General features: G+C 36.9%; 1 protein-coding gene across 2 annotated transcripts in view; it reads left to right on the forward strand.

Annotated features, from left to right (window-relative positions):
- LOC136255345 (protein sidekick-1-like) overlaps positions 1-15,353 on the forward strand; it is a 95,814-nt gene that overhangs the window by 50,587 nt on the left and 29,874 nt on the right. For both annotated transcript variants that reach the window (XM_066048086.1, XM_066048085.1), the window contains exons 5-8: positions 9,215-9,499; positions 9,551-9,844; positions 9,904-10,188; positions 14,617-14,901. In XM_066048086.1, the coding sequence (XP_065904158.1) occupies positions 9,215-9,499; positions 9,551-9,844; positions 9,904-10,188; positions 14,617-14,901 (1,149 nt within the window). The remainder of the gene's footprint in view (positions 1-9,214; positions 9,500-9,550; positions 9,845-9,903; positions 10,189-14,616; positions 14,902-15,353) is intronic.

A 15,353-nucleotide genomic window follows, 5' to 3' on the forward strand; every position in this document is an offset into this window, starting at 1 on the left:
AACTGTTATCTGAGTTTTTTTTGATAGGAGCTGGGCCATATGTCCTAAAATGGTAATATGATATACTACAAGATGAAATTACAGTTACAGTGGTGTGACAATGGCACAGTAATAGGAGATACACAATACAGGAGATACAATGCTGGTGATACACAATACTGTATGCAAGCCTATAAAGGGAGATAGCCAAACCGTCCATAAGCCATGACTGCTAGGTGAAGGCAAAATGTACAATACAAGAAACATTAAAACCATAGATATACTAACCCCAGGGTTAGTATATTTATGTTAAAACATACCACACTCTTTACACTAATACATTTACAAACACTAGAGGTAGCCTAGCAAGCCAGGTGGAAGTACAAAATAATACAAACAAACATACCGCTATTAATGTCTTTTGTGGTCTTGTGCAGCTGGCATGGTGAATTTCCTTTGTGTTTGTGTTGGGCGTGGCCGCATTAATTACTTGCCTTTACGTGGAGCGCATCCACTGGCAGCCTACATGACGACTTGAGACTTGGTGTGATAGCTAGCTACAGTTTCAAAAACAAATGATCAGTAGTTCGTTCATCTAGATTGCTGTTTGAATCTGCCAGGTCGATTAACTGCATTGTAATGGGCGTCATGTGCTAGCTGTTTTGATTGGCATTAAATAAAATCACCGTACAGTTTCTATCACCTCCATGAAAACACCCGCCCAATATACGATTATCTCTTCATTCAACATGGATTCTATTTCCGGTGAGTATGAAGCCTTAGGCCTTGTAGTTTTCTCAAACATTATTTATTTATTGATTAATTATTTTTGATGTAATTTTAACTGCATTTCGTATTATTCTTAGTACTTGGTTGCATAATAACACTTTACAGTGACCAGCACTGGTTGTTACTGAATACTGTATGACTGTTATACTGAGAACAAACCACTGCACCACAGGATAAAAACAATCTGCTGTATAGCCACCTAGCCATTTTGATAACTCAAAATACGGAGTAATCTGGACAAGTTTTAGTGGGAGCATTTATAATTTTTTTAATTGGTTGGTTTGTGTAATAGAGGTCACACTACCATAGAAAACCAGGTATATTTATGCTTTATACAGTGGGACCTCAGTTATCCAGACCCCTCTTATCTGGATTCTAAACTACTGAAACGACTGCTCTATTAGAGTTGTGACTGTTCTATTAGGGTAGCTTTGAAAATATTTTAATAATTTTCCTTTATGTATTTAAGGCTAATTTCAGAGATACAAATTTTTCAGATTATGGACCATCCCTGGTTCCAATGTGTTTGGATAGCTGAGGTTCCACTGTAGTTTAAATTTATGTTTTTTTCAATGCTAAAGATGCAGAGCTACACCTGTAGTACTATTTGGTTTACATTTTACACAATCAGATCAGTATAATCAGTATTAGCTCTCTAAGGTACAGATTAATTGGATATTGGTACAATTGAAAAATCTTGATCAGTGCATCTTCGGTTTCTATTGAAACCTTAGAAACCCACCTAGATATGCCACTAAAAAGATATACAATTTATCAATTCTCTTTGTCCTAAAGTTAACAATCCACACTGATTGACTAAATACTCTGATTGAATGATCACCATATCATTGAAATCCCTGTAGCCATGTATAAGCCTTAAAACAGGTTACTTCAAAGCAGTTTTTAATCCATGGCTCTAAATTATTCAGTTGCCTACAAGAAGTATCTAATGCATAATAATAGTTACAAGGCACAGAGTCACCATGCCTTGTGTTTTAGCCAGTTATTTCACAGTAAACCATATCTATCTGGCACTTGGCTGTTTAAGCGTAGACAGACATGGATACACTAACATGTGATTTCTCCAAAACAATAACATCAATTTACCTAAGATTTTTGGCGCAAGTGATCATTCCATGGGCTAGCATGCATTTGGCTAATTCTATAATGGTTTTGTGTAGTAGTTATACAATGGGCATGTATGCTCTGCCAGATACAAACACACAAACTCGAAAGCTGTAAGGCCTGAGGATGAGTGCATTTATTTCAGGCAGAGCATGAGTGCACATCATATAACTGTTATGTACCACTCACCCAATAGGTGTCTTACAGGACAGCTCTATCTGATGTAAAGGCCAAGTTTCTAACTTTGATGGTGGGTGACTGGACTGAATGTTGCAGTAATATTCCCACTGTAGTGCCTCAGCCAGCTGAAATATTACATATTTTCTATACAAGTACGCAGGGGTTTAAGGGATCTATAGCACTAACCTGCATGCACTGTTTGGTTCTGTCATGTTTGGTGACATTGTGGTCCCACAATCAACTTTTGCATGTTAAGAATTTGAGTGAACTATGAATGAACCATGGTTCCGATTGTTAGGTGAGGTGTCATAGAAGTCAGCTGGGCTGCCAGCACTTGTGCAGTGTTTGCCTAAACCACAACAATATACTGTATTTTTGCAATGACGTACTGTGTATTGCACTGCAGTCAGTGCATTATAATGTATAACGCTTGTTGCGGTCTGCAAACTTGGATCTAGTGCATTATAAGTTATAATGCACTTGCTGTATACCATATACAAAGTGCGGCACTGGTGACGGCTTTGAACTACCCATGCAGAGTGGTACAATCTATTTACTCTTGTATGTTCTGTTTTATCTATGTAAGTTGGATTGAAACTGGTTAGCATGGATGACACACTGTATTAGACCTGGATGGATAGGAATTGACATTTATTAAAACAACAGTGTACAGCTCACTATAGAACATGTAGCTATATATTAATCAAAACTTAACATAGGTGGGTATGAGTCTGCAGACAACAACACTCAATGTCAAGCACAACTTAAGGTTCTGTAGTCCCTTTTTTCCAGGCTGATGCTTGTCAATAAGTGATAATAAGCTATGTATACCCTTCACAGGGCTAACCATGCAATGAGTGCTAAAGAAACAACCAGAGGACCGACCTGACTGCAACTCATTGCAATCATCTGTTCCATTATTGACAAAGCCTCTTGAGTATATACAGTATGCTTACATCATTATTGTCACCAGTAGGCCTCCCCTCTTTTCAGTAGAACCTTAGTACTTTACTGAACTGCTGATTAAAATATTTTAAGTTTATCACTCAATGAATTACCCTATATTGGCAAAAACACTCATTTTATTTCTCTTTATTGCAACATCATTTGAACACTTCCAACCCTACACCTTTTTATGTGCTAGGAATCACAAAAATATTAATCAATTTGTAGATTATTCACTCTCGCAGCTACTTTAAAGATTTGGGCTTTTACAAAAGCTTAGCTAAAATGGTAAGCTTTAACAGTGAAATTTAACTTAGCTGTGATTATTTATCATAATCTTTATGTAACACTTTTAGTAGGGAATCAAAGTGTATCAACAGTTTTCCATGTTACGACTACCACATTGGGATACAACGTCCCATTAAGAGTATTCATTTCATCGAAATGCAGTAGAAATGCTACACCCTTTTGAAGTGTACCAAGCATGTTGCATCACGTACCCTTTACCAAGTAAATGTTTCAAATTGCTATATAGCCGTAGAACAGTTGTGATAGTAGGATATTATATTTTTAAAAACTGTGTAACACACTATTACTCGTACAGTACATACTATACAGTTCCATAATCACAGTACGCCCTTTAAACTGATTTCACCAATCAATAAACATCGCATACTTCAATCATTGTACTGCATCTACTAGCATAGCACGCAATTGTCCAAATATGCAAACTAACACAACCACTCATAACGCTATATCAGAGTGCTATGCCAGATACAAACACACAAACTTGAAAGCTGTAAGGCCTGAGGATGAGTGCATTTATTTCAGGCAGAGCACAAGTCACATCATATAACCCAATAGGTGTCTTACAGGACAGCTGTATCTGATATAAAGGCCAAGTTTCTAACTTTGGTGGTGGGTGACTTGACTGAATGTTGCAGTAATATTCCCACTGTAGTGCCTCAGCCAGCTGAAATATTGCATATTTTCTATACAAGTATGCAGGGCTTTAAGGGATAGCTATAGCACTAACCTGCATACATTGTTCGGTTCTGTCCTGGTTGATGACATTGTGGTCCCACAATCAACTTTTGCATGTTAGACTATAAAAGAATTTGAGTGAACTATGAATGAATCATGGTTCCGATTATTAGGTGAGGTGCCATAGAGGTTAGCTGGGCTGCCAGAACTTGTGCAGTGTTTTCCAAAACCACATCCAATGCAATAATATACTGTATGTAGTACCTGCATCCATGAATGCCCAAATTTTAAAACACCTATAACTTTTGTCTAGATAAACATAAGTACATCATTTTTGGACACCAGGTAGAAACTAACTTGACTTATAACATATTTGAAGGGTGAGGTCTTGACACCCCCCTGGAGGCGTGGTTATTAAACATCAAATATATGTTTTGAATTTTTTTACTACCATAAATCTCAAGGTGCTATCCTTTCTTGCACAGATTCCCATTCATATCACACAACTTTTCACAGAACATATTTTACATACAGAACGGTAGCCTTGATTTATAACAATTTCAGTCACATTCACTTAATTTTTATAGAAAGAAATTTCAAGCAGCATGCAAAAGCTATTGACTTACAATAGAGATCACAAGAATTTCAGTAAACTGTTCTTGAATCTCACAGAAGATATTTATCTAACACAAAACAATTGTATAGAGTAATTTCATAAAGTTTGAAAGATCTTTTTCCTCTTCGATCACGCACGTAATTGACAAGATTCATTTTGCATCAATTGCATTTTCATCTCACTCCACCATTTTATTAAGTTGCAGTCACGTGATACTATACATACCACATGATGTGCAATGACATGATGAGTCTTTTGATGTTTATCGCAGCACTGTAATGTAAAGGGGGACAAAGTTACAGCAGGTTTTCTAAGTATAAGCAAAGAATTTAGTTTTAAAATGATGTTTAACACCTTACTATTTTCAAGAAGAATTTTTGGTACCAATGCGATCACCAATGTATAAGGAATAAAATGGCAGTTGATTCGTGGAAATAGTGCAAGCAAGTGTCCAGTTATAAGAATTTGAATGGAATGGTATAAAATCTAATGCGTAAGTCTTGGACATTTATGGGTGCACGCATCATATTGCACTGCAGTCAGTGCATTATGTATATGTTAAAGCATAGCCGTGAGTGCTATATGAAAAATAAAGTATGAGGCACGCGGAAGAGATGTTATTAAAGCATGAGGCGAAGCCAAGTGCTTTATTAGCATCTTGGCTGCGCGCCTCTTACTTTATTTTTCATATAGCACTCGCGGCTATGCTTTAAATGATTTATGGAACTTTCTAGTCCTGTAGCTTCACCAGCCTGAACAACACACAACTAGTTTAACAAAGTAACTCAAACGCGTATTTCACCATAGTTTGGCATGGTAGATGTTCATTGCATATTTTAGCAGGTTTTTCTCGCAACCCACAATCGATTCTATTGTGAGTCACATGGTGAAATATTTCCATGATATCTCTAGGACTTATCCGTTTACATTAACAAACGTAACAGCAACATTACCTTCTCTCACCCATCATTGAAACATTTAGGCATGTCTATAAAAGCAATCAGTGGTAGGACTCGTATTGGCTGGGGCGATTGATCACTCAGCGCGGTGAGGCTATCAGCCTTCACCGCCTTTGGTGATTAGTCATACTGGCGCGGGCCCCGCAGGCTATTAGCCTGCACTAGAGCATGTGAGCAACAGTGCTTTATTGCCCACAAAGTGCTTTATTGCACCGCAAAGAGTGCTTTATTGAACAAATAAAGCACTCTTTGTGGTGCAGTAAAGCACTCTTGTGGTTGATGAAACACTGTTGGGCCGGCTGAGAGTGTACTTTATGAAATTTAAGCTACTCTTTTCCCTTTGATCTCGCCCACACGAAGTTCTATAAAATATATAACGCACTTGTTGCAGTCTTCAAAATTGCATCTGGCGCATTGTATGTTATAATGCACTTGCTATATACCATATATAAAGTGCGGCACTGGTGATGGCTTTGAACTGCCCATGCAGAGTGGTACAATCTGTTTACTCTCGTATGTTCTGTTTTATCTATGTAAGTTGGATTGAAACTTGGTCATCTCTGTTTACCTGGATGACACACTGTATTAGACCTGGATGGATAGGAATTGACATTTATTAAAGCAACAGTGTACAGCTCACTATAGAACATGTAGCTATATATTAATCAAAACTTAACATAGGTGGGTATGAGTCTGCAGACAACAACACTCACACAACTTAAGGTTCTGTAGTCCCTTTTTTCCAGGCCGATGCTTGTCAATAAGTAATAAGCTATGTATACCCTTCACAGGGCTAACCGTGCAATAAGTGCTAAAGGAACAACCAGAGGACTGACCTGACTGCAACTCATTGCAATCATCTGTTCCATTATTGCCTTACCACTCAAAACCTCTTATGCTTACATCATTATGTCACCAGCAGACCTCTCCTCTTTTCAGTAGAACCTTAGTACTTTACTGAACTGCTGATTAAGTTTGTCACTCAATGAATTACCCTATATTGGCAAAAGCACTCATTTTATTTCTCTTTATTGCAACGTCATTTGAACACTTCCAACCCTACACCTTTTTATGTGCTAGGCATCTCAACAATATTAATTGATTTGTAGATTATTCACTCTCTCAGCTACTTTAAGACTAGGGCTGGAGATTATATCGATTGTGGGATTAATCGTGATTGTCTCTGAACATCGTGATGTTAATATGTGGTATAAATAATCGTGATGTTGTGACATCACTTGCAAATGTGTGTTAATATATTCAAAATGGTGGCACACACTGTTGTGGAAGAACATGATCTAGAAAACAATCCTGTTATGTTCATTATATGAACAGATCTTACTACATAGTTTAAAGCTTACCTGTTAGAAACCATTGAATTCTAAGGATACTGTTATTTATTATACTGTTTGTAACTGCCTATGGCCTGTATTGTGTCATACAGGTTGTACACATTTTCACCTTGTATTAAGTATAATTCATACAAAGTTGTGGATGCACGATGCTGATGCATGTGAGTTATGACATTTGTGATAGTTATCATAATTGTGATATGTTGCATCCTACAATTGTGAAAGTAGCAAAATGTCACAATCGTTCAGCCCTATTAAAGACTTGGGATTTTACAAAAGCTTAGCTAAATGATAATTTTTAACAGTGAAATTTAACTTAGCTGTGATTATTTACCATAATTTTTATGTTACACTTTTTGTAGGGAATCTCTGGTGTATCAACAGGTTCATTGTTTTCCATATAACAACTACCATGTTGGGATACACCTTCCCATTAAGAGTATTCATTTCATTGAAATGCAGTGGAAATGCCACACCCTTTTGAAGTGTACCAAAGTGTTGCATCACTTGCCTTTTACCATGTAAATGTTCCAAATTGCTATATAGCCATAGTACAGTTGCGATTGTATGATATTATATATATTTTTTAAAAACTGTGTAACACACTATTACCCGTACAGTACATACTATACAGTTCCACAATCATGGTATGACCTTTAAACTGACTTCACCAATCAATAAACATTGCATACTTCAATCATTGTACTGCATCTACTAGCATAGTACGCAATGGTCCAAATATGCACAACCACTCACAGTGCTATATCAAAGACATCATCAAGAGACTAGAATCATCACGACAACAAAACCTGTCTGCTAGAATGGTGCCACTAGAGTTCATCTTGGATTTCACACCCCATCACGACAGGAACACTTCAGGAAATACTACATACTTTGCTTGATTCTCAAGTAGTCATTTACAATGGTCATCCCAGCCACTGTCACATCCCACACTTGAAACAAATCCACTATATGTGACCGGATTTCATATAACAAGGCTTCCACACACACAAAATCAAACTTACGATTTTACCAGAAATGGATTGCTGGTCTAATACACTATCATATTTCACACTGTACTTCCTTCAGCACTGGCAAGTCTGGTTTCTGTAGCAGCTTTCTTCCGACCCTGTCAAAGCCACGAGTGGGAGATTGGCGCCATTAAATGGCCATGGCTTTGTGATAATGGTGTGTAGTGAGCTGGGACTTCACAGAGAGCTCGCCAGTAGTGTTCTCAGTCAATTTGGAGTAATTTGAGGGCCATGGAGGGCCATGGAGAGCCCAAAACTTGGCCTCTGGATTCCAATTGTCTTCTTACTTCATTTTATACCCCTATATTAAGACCACTGTCCACCCCCACCCACCCACCCTATTACTACCACCTGTGATATTATTACCCGCTCGAAAAAAGCTGCCCAAAACAGGGAAAATTTTGGGTATCAGAAATGTATACACCCACTCAGTGATAGCTAGTGAACAGATGAACAATTGGTGCAAATTTTGTTTGCACAGCTGTAGGCACTGGGAAATTATTACACAATGATTCCTTAAAATCGCCATATCTCCTAACAAAGCTTTGTGCATCAAAGCCTTGTTTTGTCAAATTCAGTCACATATATAAGTTTTAAATGTAAATTGTGAGTCGTATGTAAAGGAAGTCAAAACCAGGAAGTATTCCAGAACAGTTGTAACACAAATGTGCTCGGAACTGTAGCTGCAGTTAATGTAGTTCACAGTAGAACATTTCTATTTAAAAGTATTCCACTGCCTCATCACACATCTATAGAACTAGCTGATGACATCCATTTGGCCTGACTCATATGGCTTAGGTAATCCATTCTGGTTTCAACCCTGCTTTTGTTAAGCATGATATTCATTGTAACCTGTGATTATGACATACTATATCAGTTGTAAAATGTCATGTAGAAATTAGCAAAAAAAAGAATTGCAAGTGCTACTAGTAAATTCTGAAGGAAAAAGTTCCACAAATATGCCTAAAGGTATATACAGTGGAACCATACTTATCCTAACCCCTTGGTCCGTAAGTCTGAAAAGTTGATTTCTCTGAAACTGTACCTTAACAATAACATAAAGAAATTTTTACAAATTTAAATAACAGTATTATTCAACTACCCTAATTGACAGTCACTACTCTAATAGAGCAGTCATTTCCATAGTTCGGTCATTCGAGAATCCAGATAAGTGTGGTCTGGATAACTGTACTGTATGTTTATCGAAATACTGTATTTGTGTGATGGCATATTATTTGAACATTTTGCATGTAGTTAACCCTCCTGATAATGTCAGAGCTACAGTGATGACACCTCGTAATATTGAGGTCAGATGGGACCAATCACCATCATCTGTTGCAACTGGCTACCTCATCTCATACACTACTACTGCTTCATATACTAGTGGTGGAAGTGTGATGGTGACTGGTCGTAGTACTACAGCTGTCACCCTCACTGATCTGGAGGAGAACACTCACTATATCATCACTGTTCAAACTAGAGTCAGTACTGGATTTAGTGTTCATAGTGATATAGTGTCAGTAACAACATGGTCAGATGGTTAGTGATCCATAATATGATGCAAGAGAAGCTCATGTTATAACTCCACAGTTCCTAGTTCACCACTACAGAATGTGATGGTAACAAGTGTTAACCCATCATCACTGAGGGTGTCATGGGATCCACCACCAGAAATTGATCATAATGGAGTTATTATTGGTTATGTAATTGAGTACACTAGGGTTGAGACAAGTGATATTATGATTGAAACTGTTACCTATGAAACTTCATATTATTTATCAGTACTAGTTCCATTTGTCGTCTACTCAGTAAGGGTTGCTGCTATTACTGTTAATGGTACTGGACCATTTAGTGATGCTGTAGTACAAACTTCAGGACAAGACAGTAAGTTTTCAATATATGTTAGTATTAAAATATTTTTCTTGTCCTGTATTTTTATCCAGTACCCAGCGTACCAATATCACTGATGGTGGACAGTGTTACTGATACTACAGTGACTTTGTCATGGATGACACCTAGCTCAGTTAATGGGGTGATTACTCAGTATCAATTACAGTATAGAATCTGTGCTGGTGGATTTAATTATTTCGCACTACAGCCATTGAACAATGAAACTACACTTACAGTAACTGGATTAGCTGTCAACACAGAGTACTGCTTTAGAGTAAAAGCATATACTGTAGTAGGATCTGGTCCATTTACTGAAGTTATTACAGGAAGTACAACATGTGAGTTATCTGAGCAGTACTTAAATGATTTCACTATATGGTAACTATAGTGGTTATTCTCTAGCATAGAAATTCATTGTAAAATGTATAATAAAACATTTTCATTACTGTCAATAAAAGTAGAACTCACTGAATTAATGTCCTGTCAAGGAATGCAGTGAGTACCTGATTGTTAGTCTTTGATTACTGTCAATATACCATAATGCCTAGTCATCGATAGTTATCTAATAGATAGTTTCTTATCCTTGTACGTGGTAGTACTTGATAGTAGAGGTCCCCAAAGTAAAATATCATCGCTAAAGGGCTTCTGGTAACAACTATTATAGGAGTATTTTTCTGATGTCATAGGAGTATGTTTTCTGATATCAGATCGGTATATATGGTACAATACACAAATTATAGGTACTATTTTGTGGTAAAATAGGGTATTGTTTACTTTGTTGCAACACACAAGTTCCCAATGCACAAGAAGAACTGTTCAATAACTAGATCACCTGACTTACGTGTAACACATGATTGTACGTAGCTATGTCATGGATTCATGGTTTGAATCTTACTTGTGGCATAATTTCTTCTGATCATATGTAGCTTTTGTGCGCACTTTTATTCACACACATCCCCTGCAACTGGCCAAATGCTGGCTGTGGGGTATGTGTCTGGTTACTGGAATTGTTTTGAGAAAATTATGTGTTCATTCACATGTTTATGTGGTGTGTGAGCAAAGGTCTTGAAGTCAGTGTGTAGCATTAGCATCACTGCACCCATTTCTTGATCACTACCTTTGATTCACAACTTTTTTTTCACCCTTGAAAGTTGTGCCCTGCACATGCACATGTTACACACAAACAAATGGATATAACAAATTCTTTTTTTTGTAGTAAACAATTTTCTTCTTCCTTTAGTAAGTAAGGTAAGCTTTGGGGTATGCAATTATATTAAGAAGTGATATCTAAACCAAAACAGCCAAGCTGTGAAAAGCTGGTGTGGCTCCCAAAAGAACCAGGGTGAAAAAGATGTGAAATCAAATGTTTTGGCCAAGAAATGGCTGGAATGATGTTTGTGATCATTTTCGATGATCACGGTCATCATTAAAATGATTGACATTAACAATTATTGCAGCCATTCTTGACCGCCACCTTTGATTTCACAATTTGGAAGGCTGCTGCCAGCTGGCTTTTGTCTATCTTTTTTAAAACTTTTCAACTAGTAGCTACACAGAAGAACTAGATGTTAAAGTAGCAGTAAGACCCTGTTTAAAGGATATCTTTAAAATTCAGTTTTGAACACATTTGGAGAACTATGCTAAAGCAAACAACACCACATTGTAGACCAGCCGTTTCTCTATCTAAAAGCTGATTTGTATGACCATCAGATATTAAACAGCAACCAATTGTAAGAGCATGAGGAAATGTTTTTGGAATCAAGGTTTATTGCACATTTAAGCTAAGTAATTTGTGGATTCTACTCTTTAGCAGCATAAGTAGGAAGCAATGAACACAACCTGAGCCAACACCAGGGTGAAACATGGCTATGGAATTTTTGGCCACCGTGAAGGGAACTAAAACCCACTGTAACGTTGACAAGCAGTACAAAAATCTTTTTTTAAACATGCAGCCCTGCTACTAATACCACTCGCTTAATGTACACTAACAAGATGTCTAGTATACAGGAAAAACTGATGCAGTAAGTTGTACTAGCGAAAATACCGTACTAAAACCACAAATGACATGTCAACAAAGTTTCATGCAAAGCACCCGAATTCCCTTAAATGTTCTAAACTACCCTACTTACGTATTGATGTGTTCTTTAACAATATTCACAAACGGTAGCAACTTCTTAGTACAAGGTCATTGGCCTTAGCCTGAGCAACAGCATTTTAATTATTGTATAAGCATTAATCACACATCAGCGGAGTATGTGACTTCATTTGTATTGGCTTTAAAACTATGATTTTAAGGTAACCGTCACCTTTAAGTATTGCTCATAATTTCATATTGTTTGCTGAGCATTATAAGTTGGACTACAGTAGGATCTTGATTATCCGAACCCTCGATTATTTCAAACAGTATAGGTGACTGTTCTATTAGAGTATTTCGTCATTAGGTGAACATTCTATTAGAGTAAGTGTATGTTCTATTAGAGTAGTTGAATGGAACTCCGTATAAACGAATGGCTTCACAAAACTTCACTTGTCTGTATTATGTTATGATTGACCTAGCACAAACGTGTTTGGATAATGGAGACCCTACTGTATTTTATAATAGTTAGACACCAAGATCAAGGGAACTAAGCAAATTATAGTAACCCTGATGGCCTGAGGCTATAGCATCCCGAGCACAGTGAGAGCACTACTAAGGGCCTGAGGGGTTACTAAATCGCTTAGTTCCCATTGGTTGGGGTGTCTAACTTATTTAGACTATGGTTTAAAGTACTTACCTTTATAGCCAGAGCATGAGTGTGGGGTGAAAGAGCAATGAAGATCAGCGGAATGGTTTCTTCCTGAAGTCTTTACAATGCCCACAAAAATAATTATTTTACTGGTAACCAAAGTAATGGCTAGAGCTACAGTACATACGCCGTTTAGTCTACTATTTGTCCAGAATTATTTGCGGAACACAGAGAAGAAGAGTATTACAGTATTGTCAAGTACTGCAGTGTGCCTTTCGTGCTATAATTATTTATCATGTACAAAATTGCTTGAGGGTGGGTTACTAAGTGAACATGTGTAGGTGACTAATTGAGCATGTCAGGTGACTAAGTGATTTAGTAAACCTGTAAATGAGCCATACCATAGTCAAAATTAAAGTGTCCCAAAATGTACTAGTTACATGCATGTATAGTTGTGATATTTAAACGGATTCCATGAAGGTTTGTACCTTGATAGTTTACTGAAATCTGCAAGAAAATTTAACTAGTTTGTTTAAGCAGTTTAGCATGACAACAAACCACGCTATTGCCAACTACTCTATTAGAGTATCACAAATACATCATTGTTGCATAAAATTTGTTTGGCATAGTTTATTTGACTATTAATTTTGTCAACATTTTTTTAGATCTTTAATAAAGAGAACATAGAAATTTTATTGGTAGATTTAAAGTTTACCATTCTGATGTAGTAGACTAAAAGCTTTCATTAATACTGGTTTCTGATTCCTAAATGTAAGAGCTGCTGCTTTACCTATACAGGTCAGACCTTAACAACGCAGCCTATAAAGTTATAGGGAGCTTAAATTGCTAACGTGGCTTAAAATTTGCTTAGTAGTGCTGGAGAAGCATTTGTTGGTGATTTTGTGATACATGAAAGTTATTTATGAAGTTACACCACTTTAAATTTACAAAAAATAATCTCATTATCATACAATAAATCTTAGCCAGACAAAAAAATAATTTTGGCTTCAGCTTACTTCAATTATAACATATCAATCTTTTCATTTTTAAAGCCGACTAGTTTCCAGAAACTGTGAATCCTCCCCCTAGAACCATATCTTTGGAAGTCACTGGTTTGAACTCTGGACACCTTTTTTGTTGATATTTTTGTGTATGATTTTTCTTCTCGTTGACTGTTCTATTAGAATATCTTGATCGCATTCGTTTCACATGTTTAGTTTTTGCTTTTATACCTCCTTAGCTAATACTCTCAGTACTTTCAAATCACAAGTGCTACAGTTGTTAACTTATCTGCTGACCAACTTTAACTTATTTCTGTAAATGTAGGTATGACCTACATGTAATTTTTGAAAATTGCTCATAACTTACCAATGTATACACAAATAATTATTATTAGAGGATAAATGTGCTACCCTCCATATTTGAAGAGAAACCAACAAAACTGCATGAGTTATGACATGTTGCAAGAGAAATTTAGTGGAAGAAGATTAAGGAGAAAATAAGAAGGCACATATCTCAAAAAAGACTGCAAGACCAATTTAGTTATTTGTGACCCAGTCTGCGAAAAGGGCTCTTATAGCCTTTCCAATTATCCATGTTTGGCTAATCATAACTCCTAATCTACTAAAGCTATCACCATGTAATTACACCCGCAGCTACTGCCAGGTTAGGGTTGTTGAGTGACCAAATTGTAGGCTTGTACCATATTCACCAGTCAAGTTATGGGTTACCATATATATGCAATTGGAAAGGCTATAAGAGCCCTTTTCGCAGACCGGGTCACATTTGGTATGGAAATATCTGGAGGTTCCACAGAAAAAAAGGGCTTATCCATCTCGCTGTGAATTACCTAGGTATGAATGCATGTGTTTTCTTGCTTTCTGTATAATACACACTTGTCTGTGATGTGTACTTGGTCACATGGTATGCTATTGTATGTGTTGATTTATTGCCATGATATGATTTAGTAAATGTCATTTAAGTTGCATATATATGTTAAGTGACGCACATGATACATGTAGCTTTTTAACTGTTCTGTAGATGGTCCTCCCACTGATGTTAATGCTGTGACATTATCACCTCGTAGTATTGAGGTCACATGGGATCCACCTGTAGCTTATATCAATGATGTCAGTGCTTACATCATATTATATAACGGTGTGGAAGATTTTGCAGATGATGGCACAGTGACAGTGAATAGATCATTAACTAGGGCTATTATTAATGAATTAGAAGAGTTTGTCAGTTATGACATCACAGTACAAGCAGTGTATAATACAAGTAATATTTCTTCCAATCCAGTGAGGGTGATGACTTGGTCAAATAGTAAGTAAAATATTGTACAAGGATTTCATTACCGATATACTGATACATATCATATTGGTGGCTTATATGGAGATTTTGCCTATATCAGTTGGTCCTGATATAGTTACCAAAAACCGATATGATATGCCAATATAAAATTGAATTGCCTTTTCCATGGTTGAACCACATTTTACTCTCTGTCCTACAGCTAACAAGGCTGGGGAAACAGTAGTAAGTGCTACGCTACAAGGAGCCATAGATATATGCATGCAGCTAACGTTCATTGTTCAAATACTTACCAACAAGTCAACAAACAATCATAGTGGTAAGCTATACAAAGCAGCCATAGGATGAATGAACCAGCGTTGAAACCAAGTCGGGTCATTTTCTCCGGGTCATCCGTGTCGGACCTGGTTTACAGATTATCTGGGTCTGACCCGGATTGGATCACGTGAGAAACAAAATTGTTAGTA

This window comes from Dysidea avara, chromosome 5, assembly GCF_963678975.1.
Source record: "Dysidea avara chromosome 5, odDysAvar1.4, whole genome shotgun sequence".
NCBI classification, from domain to species: Eukaryota; Metazoa; Porifera; class Demospongiae; order Dictyoceratida; family Dysideidae; genus Dysidea; species Dysidea avara.